General features: G+C 38.5%; 2 protein-coding genes across 2 annotated transcripts; both read left to right on the forward strand.

Annotated features, from left to right (window-relative positions):
- The first annotated feature begins 4,730 nt into the window (after positions 1–4,730).
- Positions 4,731–7,192, forward strand: LOC131794543 (putative beta-lactamase-like 1). Its single transcript, XM_059112062.2, has one exon. It carries the CDS (start codon positions 4,783–4,785, stop codon positions 6,511–6,513), a length of 1,731 nt encoding a protein of 576 aa, XP_058968045.2. The 5' UTR covers positions 4,731–4,782; the 3' UTR covers positions 6,514–7,192.
- A 2,234-nt stretch (positions 7,193–9,426) lies between these two features.
- On the forward strand, positions 9,427–10,706 carry LOC131794514 (D(1)-like dopamine receptor). Its single transcript, XM_059112024.2, has one exon. It carries the CDS (start codon positions 9,427–9,429, stop codon positions 10,399–10,401), a length of 975 nt encoding a protein of 324 aa, XP_058968007.2. The 3' UTR covers positions 10,402–10,706.
- Positions 10,707–10,726: the final 20 nt, after the last annotated feature.

Genomic DNA, 10,726 nt, shown 5'->3' on the forward strand with positions numbered 1-10,726 from the left:
AATGCAAACTGATCATCCTGCGGATGTTATTCAAGCAAACGAAATGTTGTGACAGTATGGCGACGAAAAAAAATAAGAACTTTGGAGAATGATGCGAGGAGACAACATAACTGTTTGCACCAGAAAACCAAAAACAAAATCGAAGTGGGCGTATTATTACAAAACTTTTCCGCTACGAAGAAAAACATAAAACCTCCACGATGTCTTTCATTTTCAATACTGATTCCATTCAAGATGAAATAGGTACAAACGTCATTATGTAAAGATTTGTTTTGGGACATCAGCAGACATTAACTTAGGAGACTTCGACGTGGGAAAAGAAACTGGTGAGCATTGTCTACTTCATCAAATATTGATTAAAGAAAAAAAGAAGACGCAATGTACTTTTCAGCTGGGTTATCAATTATTTAAGATCTTCATATTATCCTGAGAGTAGATTTTATGGGAATTGCCCTCAAAAAAGTGAAATTTCTCCACAAAGTCCTCCCGTTTGAAAATCAAATTCATGTAGATTCTCCCTAAAGTGAAACGCTTCACAGAACCGAAAATTTCGAAAAAAAAGTTCTACTTATTCTAAGGGTTAGTCATTCAAATAAATGAAGGTGAGTATCGAGCAAAACCAATTAATATGACTCCCAACCTTCACGATTACCTTATCAAAAGGTTTTGTGGTAGACAAAAAGTCTAACATTCAAATTATAATGATAATAATAATACTTCTTCCTTGCTGGGTTAAACTGAAAAGACACTAAAAAGTTTTTGAGGCAATTTCATTTCATCCAAAGGTGTAAATCGTAATTGATGGCTCTTGATTCTCTTTCCTAACAATAAATGATTTGCGATCTATTAAGCAAGGAATCATAAGTAATATGTGTTCCGCTAGAAAAAATAAACCAAACTCTCTACCCGCCTAACTTTAGTTCGATCTCTAATTATCTTAAACCAACCTTTCGTCCTGCAAATCGTTCGAGAACCGTACGACAACTAAAGATAGTACAGGCCAGTCTTTCCCAGCTGTTAATTTTTTTTCCAAGGTCGACCACAACGTCTTGTTAAATGTATAGATGTGGTTTCATAACTCTTCTCGACCAGCCTCCGTTAAAACTCCTTCCAGTTTTGAAACACGTATATCGTATATTGTACGCAATAGTGCTTAATTGAAATTTTGGAAAAAAATTATCCGAAAAGTAAATATTAGAAAAGCAATTAGCCTTGTATTGTTTTCTTCGATTTATGAAGGACTCAAAATTGAACACGTCCAAAATCCGTTCACAAAATTTTTTTTAAAAATCGATCTTGAGTGAGCAAATATGATGGTTTGTTAATAGGCTTAGTTTTCATCCCTTTCTTTTTTTTACTCTCCTTTATGATCTGATTTCGAATCATCTAATCTTGTTAAAGTGGACACAAAACTGACGCACGTACAGAGGTACACGCTTGTTAAATGTAATTTAGACTTCTGTGTAAGTTCTCATTGTTCACGGAATAACGAACTAAATTGTTGTTCGTTGCTAGTCCTGCAAAATGCAATTTCGTACGGAAGATATTTCGATCTGTTAATGAAGTTAACCACACCGATTGTGCGCTGAAACATCATTACAAAAGCGAGGAAATATCTACAAGTTTTAAGGATATGTCTCTTATAGAAATGGATGATTTAGCAGAACTGATGCAAGATGCTCGTCTTGTAGGAATTGTTACATAACTCACCATAGCGTTCTCTGAAATTTCATATTAAAGCAATCGACAGTTAAATCTACGAAAGTCTGAGGTTTAAATCTTCGTGGAAATGTTTTGATTGTCTAGCACTCGAGCTAACGCTTGGCCATGATCGTCATACGACGGCGGGATGTCAAGTCTCCATCTTTCTCACTATAGTTTCAAGTTTAGTGTCGTTCACAGAGTTGAACTTACCCATTACCTTTCACAAGACCAGGTTAATTCCCTTACGAATGATCCCCGCAACCAAAAGTCTACTCACCGTTATACAGAGTTTCACCTTCTGTTAAACTCCACTGATATGAAATTCTAAGCCTTGACCAGCCTCAGGTATCATCAGAAATCCTTCGATTTATTTGGCTCTCTTCTAAAGGGTTTCAGCTCATATTTATCCGAGCTAATTACTAATGTATTCAACTTTGCTTTTAATTTCCAGAAACAAAGCTCTAGTCTCTGACAAGGTGATAAATAATTTAGGAACCGGTTTGCTGTAGTTTCAGATGTGTTCTTTTGTACTTAGCGGACATATTTTTTAATCGAGTTGACACTGTACTGACCAATGAAAAGAAGATATTAAAAACATAAATTTATTCATCTAGACAGTTGATGTTATTTCGCCGCTAATAAGATCACGGAATTTCCAATGGAAAATTTCAAAAATGGGGCAAATAGAAACGAAGACAGTTAAAATTGTACTGATAAGACTAGTTACATGTGATATTACAACGGGGTATTTCAAACTGGATATAAGAAAGTTTTTGTTTTCATTTTGCGATTATCCGAAATTAATACATTTTCCTTTCTTTTGCCACTAGTTATCCCCAAACATTTTTTATATCAATTAAAAATGGTTACTGCGCTATGTAACTCATAAAAAACATTTATGTCCCTCAGTTCGTGAACAATTAATATTTAGCTAAAAAGATTTCTTTAGTCCAAAATCAAAGACTCAGGTAATGAAAAAAAAAAGTCTTATTGCAAATTATTAGTTGAAACATGGAACATCACAAAATCTGCCAGTCACATATGCCAAATTAATTACAGAAATTTAGAGTAACAGCAAAACTCTTGAAAACGTACGTAAGTTTTTTTATCGATAGCTTAGAGTGACAAAAAGGGCTGATTCTGGGTATAACGCTATGGTATTTTTGTTTTTTCTTTTTCTTGGTTTGAGACCAAGTTAAGTTTATGGCACCAATTTCATTAGATTGACTCAATATTACTCTGCTTTTGTCTGTCACCAGACAGAAACAGAAAAATTCAATGGGCTGGTTAGTGTGCGTCAAGCTTGCTGGGAAAATAAACCAAATAGGGGGCTCGTAACTCTAAATAAACAACGAAATTATATTTCAAGTCTCGATGTAGTGACTATAATCCAAACTATTAATAGAACAAAATAACGTTGTGCTTCATTTCTTAGTTCATAATAACTGAAGATTGGCGGAAACTTTTATCCATAATCCATTTATCCGCCGCCACAGTTTCATCAGTTGTTACCGAAACCTTCTGGTTAAACTTATTCAGCTTATTAAATGTAAGCGAGTAATTTGAGCAGGTTGTATGGAACTGACCTAAGTTTTCTTAGCTACAAAATCATTTCCCTCCGAAAGACCTCTTCAAGTGACTTTAACCAACTATTTCTTCTCGTCAGTGCGAAAAGTCAAAGCACAGAATTCCAAAGTTATTTTCATGATAAGACAGACGGATTAGAATTGTTATTTCCAATAGGAATTGTTACCTCCGTCATTTCAACCGTTAAAACTTATCGTTCAAATAAATTTCAGCTTTTAAGAGATCCTCGCAGCTAAGAACACTACTGAACTAGTAGTTGAAAATAGGACCTGGAAAAAAATTCAGACCGGTACGGGATTTGAACCCATGACCTCTGCGATACCGGTGCAGCGCTCTACCAACTGAGCTAACAAGCCACCTAGGAACAAATTAAAATGTTGGGTCCAAATAAATCATCCAAGAAATGAATAATGATTTTAGATATATGAAATTCATATATTTTCACTGCGGTGAAGAAACGAATTTAAGAGATCCTCGCAGCTAAGAACACTATTAAACTAGTAGTTGAAAATAGGACCTGAAAAAAATTCAGGCCCGTACAGAGGTCATGAGTTCAAATCCTATACGGGCCTGAATTTTTTCAGGTCCTATTTTTAACTACTAGGTTAGCTTTTTCGTAGCTTGAAAGCTTGCAAGGTGAATTTTTAGCGCTCTGCCCTCTACCCTTCAAATAAAACCAGCTTCGAATAAGAAGAAAGACTTTATTTATTGAGGATAGCACGTGAATAACCTTGGAAATTTGCTTTGAGGTAAGAAACATGAGATATTTTTGTTGGGATAAGGCTTTCGTTTCCGCAAATTGATCTTCCACCAAGAACATATTGCAATCACGTCCCACGCGCTGAGTTTTCGATCAATTTTCTCCGTCTTTCGAATTTATCTCTCATTGGAAAATATCCCTAACTGGCTTTGCTACTTCGAGCTTATTGTCCAAGAGAATTTTTCAACAGCGTGTAAGAATTTTCTTAAAAGAATATTTTTTATGAACTTTAAAATGCAAACCAGCCATGCATGGCGAATTTAATTATGCTTGTTTACACAACAATTCCCACCCGACATAGTTATCTGGTAAACGTTTGAACTAATCCTTCAGTAGCATGTTGATTAAGATGAACGATTCGATCGATGCCTTGAGCTAACATATTTATTTTTAACCCCAAGCTTTCGCCGATTTCATTACCACATCGTCAGGGAATGTGACTGAGACAAACGTTCAATGATTCAATCGAATCTTCCGTGGTGTATCGTTATTGTGAGGTCTCTCCGAAAAATGTGTGTCGCCTAGTAAACCAAATGCAAAGTCTATATAAAAATGCGTCGGTTTACCATGTTTATCACCACAGGTTCACCTCAAATTCTCCATACTTGTCAGCTGAAAAAAATTATATTGCGTAAAAATATCAAAAGTAATCGCGTGACACATTAATATTCAGTCATCTAAAACTGACAGTTGACGCGAGATAAGTTCTATTATTCTTTGCCTCTTGCAACATGGCAGATGAAACGAATAATCCTTACACTAAGTTCTCAGGGGAGAAACTACCTTTCAGAGGCCTGAGACTCTGGAAATTGTTAACTTTACTGTCAAGTCTGGTAGCCATAACTATTGCAGCGGTTTTTGTTTGGTACGTACTCGCACACACAACTGCGGAGAAGGCTGGCGACAAACAAAATGCAAGCACCGATGTTACAATGGCGTGCCCCCAGCTACCTACGTTATTTCCTCTGCCCAAGGAGACTCCAAAGCGAATCACGGAAGTCTTTGAGAAGCTTGAGTCGATTCTTAATGCTACAGTTGACGAGACTTCGTCGCTACCAGCCATTTCTATGAACGTATTCTACCGAGATAAGATACTTTGGAGCGGCCATTACGGAAGCAAGGTGTATAAACAACCGACACTGAAACCAAATGACAGCACTGTTTATCGGATTGGAAGCGTCACCAAGATCTTTGCTGTCCTCTTAGTGTACAAATTGTACGAGGAAGGAAAAATTGTTTCCATTGACGACCCGTTGAGTAAGTACGCTCCTAATTTCTTTATTCACAATCCTTTTACAAATGAAAACATTACGCTACGCGAAATCGCGAGTCAAATGTCTGGATTACCGCGGGAGGCTCCATGTATATATCAGTGCTCAAATACAACGTCACGTGAGCAGCTTGCGTTGCTAAGAAACCGCACGTTAGTTCTTCCTCCTTGGACGGAGCCTTCGTATAGTAACCTTGGTTACGCGTTGCTGGGTAGGCTTCTTACTGAAAACTTACTCAACGAAACATTCGAGAACTGGACAAAAGAAAACATTCTCAAACCCCTTGGAATGGCAAATACTGGCTTTGAAATCACAGAAGAAGTGGAGAAAAACATGGCGTTCCCTTATCTACACCATGGACAGCGAATGAAGTTTATGAACTTAGGGTGGATCAACCCGGCAGGGGCGATGTACTCTACTATTGAGGATCTCGCTAAGTTAGGAATGATGTTTGCTCAACCTGAAAAACAGAAACTGTTCAAACCTGCTTCTCTTCGAGAGATGATGACTCCCAAGGACATCACCCCGGACGGAGTGACAGTATGGGGATCCCCTTTTGAAATGTTCTTCAGTGAACATTTCTTGATCCGCACCAAAGGTGGCAACATTGACACTTACAGTGCGTTGCTCACAGTTATTCCTGAGTTGGCTCTCGGGGCAAATATTCTGAGAAGCACCATATATTACGGTCAGCCAATCGGGTTTGAAGCCCCTGTGTCGTTTTATAACCTCCTTGCTCCAAGACTTAACGAAACTCTTTTTGAATTGCAGCGTAAGTCCCACTTTCCTATTTCTCCGGAGCCGTTTGTTGGAAAATTTCGCGTGAAGCAAGTTAATCCAATATTTGGTACCACTGTCACTTATAACGTTACCATCACCAGCTACCAAAATTTTTTACTTTCCAGTGTTCTTCCCGGTCCTACAAATTCGACCCTGGAGATCAGGTACATCGAGGAGAATCTGGTTTTCCAAGCTAAAGTGCGTACCCCAGGGAATTCTTGTTTTGGGGAGCGCGTAGGAACATTGGCAGATCTATACTATGAGCCATCCGATAAAGAGAAGCTGTCACAGGGTTTCCGAATTCCACAATGGGAAATTCTTGCAAAGCGCCTGAAAGATAGCGGCGAAGATCCAGGCAATGATAATAGACAGGAATTTGATTTGTTCAACGACTTTAAGAGTGCTATATAGAATATTAACCGTTCACTCTTGTGGCATGTATTTAGACTGACGTGTGCACTTAGAAATACTCTTAGCGAGACGACACGTTGTGTTTTTCTCCGTTTTAATCTCACTGTAAACAATCGGTTTATTCTCTCAGTTTCTCGCTCTCGCAATTTTTACACGTGGTCAAGTTCATACATGGAAGTAGCTTATGGACGGTCCTCCCCACAAGGGAGGGGTGAGCTGAAAACTGTCGCACAAGCCTATTCACCCCTTGCGCTTGTCGTCTACATTAATAACACGTCAACTTAATTACTAGCGGTTATTACATAATAAATACTCCTTAAAGTTTTGAAAGAGTGATGATCATCAACTCCAGTACTTTGTTTAGACAGAATACAAAATTCTCAGTTCAGTTAAGAGAATAAACTTTTAGCTCTCGAGAATCATTGGGTCGACAAAAATTGATAAGCAAAGAGGAACAGAAGATGGCGTTTTTCATGCTTGACCGATCGATAACAACCGATGAAGTAGTGACATCACCATGTAATTCAGTTTTATACCAAATAACTGCCTCTTATTTATAAGGCTGAACTAAGTTGTTAATACTCGTGGGAGATAGATGATTTATAAGCATAAACTAATTTTCAGGCACAAATATTATTTTCTACTTGTTGTCAACGTTATCGCGCGTCATAAAACAGTTATATAGTCATATATAGACTTAGAAAAATAAAAATATTTGTGACGTTTAATTTTCAAAAAAGATCAATCCAACTGGGAGTGCAGTCTATGGAAATCGCCCGAAGGGGATGAAATGTGGAAGAAATTAGACGACTTAGGCTCCGTTACCTCGAAACCCACGACCTGCGACAGAGCGTATTCCGATTGTAACTCGTAAGCGTGTTTCTCGAACGTAACTTGACAACGAACCCGAACTTAATGCGATAGTGTGCATTCCGAAGATAACGCGACGGTGTGAATCCCGAACGTAACGCGACAGTGTGTATTACGCGTGAAAGTGCAGTGTATCCAAATGGCAACGCAACAGTTTGTATCCCGAGCGTAGCGCGACAGTGGGTATTCCGAGCAAATCGTGACAGTACAGTTTATCCGGATGATAACGCAACAGTGCGTATTCCGAACGTAACGCGACACTGTTTATTCCGATGGTAATGCGACGGTGTGTATCCCGAACGTAACTCGGAAAGACCCTATAAATCGGGCTAAGCTTGTTTTTTTTTTTTTTCTGTTTTTTTTGGTCTCCTTGGTAATTTAGCAACGCAAACGCTGTCTCGCTCTGACAAAGAGCTGCCATTTAATAATCCAGACAGATAAATATACCGTCCACTAGAACTTGTGCTAAACGTTTTAAAATGAAATTTACCCAGCCTATTTACATTTGGCTAGGAGGACGGAAACTTCAAAATTATACGCAAATAACTTGATAAAGAAGAGTCGCTTCTGCCCTTTTATCTCATACTAGGAAAATCCATGAGAGGTTTGAAGTGGCAGTTCCTTGAGAGATAAAGAGATAAAGTAGATTATTTTTATTTCTTTCGCCAAAAAACGTTTTCAAATATTTATTTCTAAACATACCGTGACGCTCTTTACAGCCATGAACTACACCAAAATTTCGAACAGAGTAAAAATTTTTTTTCGGAATTCGACCCCCGTTAATCGAACTGAACAAACAGTCGTCTCTTATCTTGTTTTTCCTTTGACTACACTCGCTACTAATGTAAACAGAAATAAAAGATATGAATTATATTTTTCAGGTTTTAAAACGATATAAAGTACTGCAAAGGTTTCGTGGTAAATTTGTTTTTTGGGCAAAAAAATTAAAATTTTATGTAAAATGGCCTCAGTTCAATTGTCCTTGTTTTTGAGAATAGTTATGATGATATTGCATCAACACTTTCATTCAAGTCAATACTGATCAGATCCCAAAGAAACATTTTGTAATTACCGCAGAGCGGTTATTACCTCTTGAATCAATAGTTCGGATGTTTTTAGCCAAACAACATTGGAAACCTAATTATCAGAGTCCAAATGAACTTGCTGTTGGTGACTTCTTGTGTCTTAACAGATTGAATATTAAATCTCACATGTAGGAAGTAGTCTTTTGGAAACGTTGAGTGCACGCCTTTAAAGAAATATCATTCCTATTGATCTCGCAACGTCAATAAATGCCACGGTAAACAGGTGCAAACATAATTTATTTCCTTTTCTCAGCTCTCACAAAGATTATGGCCTCAAGGCTCATTTGACTTACAGCTTCCCCCTGTCAACCCAAAGGCCTATTTATTCTCTCACTTTAGGCCTTCGAGGCAGCAGATGACAAAGTATTCCTCGATTTGACAGTTAAAGCGAGTGACGGTCATATCTGCAGCGTGATCAAGACACCAACGAAAAGGATTGCGGAGGCAAAACAGCTTTCATCAGGTTGTGGAGTAAGTTTAGAAAATATTTCATCTTTTCACGGTGTTCAAGGAACAGAATAAGGTTTAGAGGCCCTAAAGAATTCTAAAGAAAAAAGGAACAGCTACACCAACTCAGAGTAGGCAAGTTCTTGAAATAAAAAGTCTAATACAATAAGGAAATTATTTTTCGCAAACAAAGCTGACTCAACCACAACTAAAGCCTTCATTGTGGCGACCGGTTTGTCTGCAAACAAAGCTGACTCAAACAAGAGAAAAGCCTTAATTTCGGCAACCAGTTCGGCTACTAACTGCGCACGAAGGAAAACGAATTGCCGATAGACAAGAAACAAAATTCTTAACAAACCACTCTTACAAAACCACTGGAAAATCCTTTAATGTGACAACTAATTTGTCTGCAATCTGCTTTCGAAGGAAAACGAATTCTTAGATAATTTATAAGGGGAAGATTTTTGTAGCGACAAGAAGGAAGAAATCTATCGCAAGAAAACCCAGCTTCATGACGAATGACACTTTAATACAATGTTTGTTCCTGACATACCACAAGATTGAAAAAACAAAGTCTTTGATAACTCTATCAGTCATAGTGTCTGTTTGGAATGGGATTCTATTCGGAGTTGCATTGGTTGCCAACGGTCTCGTCTGCACAGCGATACTGAAACATCGCGAATTGCGCGTTAGAGCTTCCAACACCCTCCTTTTACTCCTATCCATGAGCGATTTTTGTGTAGCCTTCGCCGTTCAACCGCTGTATACCCTCCGACGATATTTGGAGCTGCATGAACGCTACCACTGCTGGGTAATGCTTTGTTACAGGGTATTATGGCATCTTTCGATAGGGACATCTTTTCTTATTCTGTTTTTCATCGCGTGCGAAAGATATATCGCGCTGTTCTACACGTTCAAGTACAAAGAAATCATCACAGTTCCAAGACTTGTGATCTTCACTGGGGTCTTCGTTGCATCATGGGCAATATTTGTGATCTCTCGCTTTTTCGGTCTCAGCACAGCGCAATACTACACAGCAGCGATTTCGTTTATCATCACGTTCGTCACCTTTATCATTTTTGTGTACATTCGCATCTTTAGGCTAGCTCGTCGTCACCATTTCCAAATAAGCCGTATGTTGATGGCACAATCTTCAATGATTGCAAGAGAAAGCAAAATAACAAAAACAACTGCGTACATCGTGGGAGCCGTATTAACCTGTTACTCTCCGCTGCTGATATCTTTGGTAGCTGTCAAGTTCTTCGACGACAAAATATTTCATTACTACGTTTTTCCAGTCACTGATTGCTTCGTATTCAGCAACTCCGCGCTTAATCCGCTGATTTATTGCTGGCGAAATAGCGACTTAAGGCGATGCATTCGAATGATGCTGCAATTTTGTTCTTTAAGACACAAAGTAAGCGCTGTTTCTTCAATAACTATGCAAGACTTGGCACTCAGAGGTAGTAACGCTGATTATGATTAAACACTCCTCTCCTTGCCGGTTCGTAACTTGGGGGAGGGGGCTAGGTTGCCCATGACCCACCCCTCCCTTCCACGTTGAGAGATAAGCCTTCGTAAAGTCTTTCTCAAGGAAATAAGAATCTTGTAGGTCAAGTTTGCACAGACGCACGAATCCAAAGAACCTACAGAGCAAAGATCGTCTTCGATACTCGATATTTCATTTGCTGGTCCTTCTCGCCACACCAACACTTATCACCAAGAGATTATGAACTCTTGTAATCATATGTTGGAGAAAGAAAAACCGGTTTTAAAGCTATGCCGTCTGCGATTGGGTATCAACAAGTGAA

Source organism: Pocillopora verrucosa, chromosome 11 (assembly GCF_036669915.1).
Source record: "Pocillopora verrucosa isolate sample1 chromosome 11, ASM3666991v2, whole genome shotgun sequence".
NCBI classification, from domain to species: domain Eukaryota; kingdom Metazoa; phylum Cnidaria; class Anthozoa; order Scleractinia; family Pocilloporidae; genus Pocillopora; species Pocillopora verrucosa.

What these genes read in the sequence shown, in the direction of transcription:
- LOC131794543 (XM_059112062.2), top strand. Translation starts at nt 4,783, where the DNA reads ATGGCAGATGAAACGAATAATCCTTACACTAAGTTCTCAGGGGAGAAA.
- LOC131794514 (XM_059112024.2), top strand. Translation starts at nt 9,427, where the DNA reads ATGACGAATGACACTTTAATACAATGTTTGTTCCTGACATACCACAAG.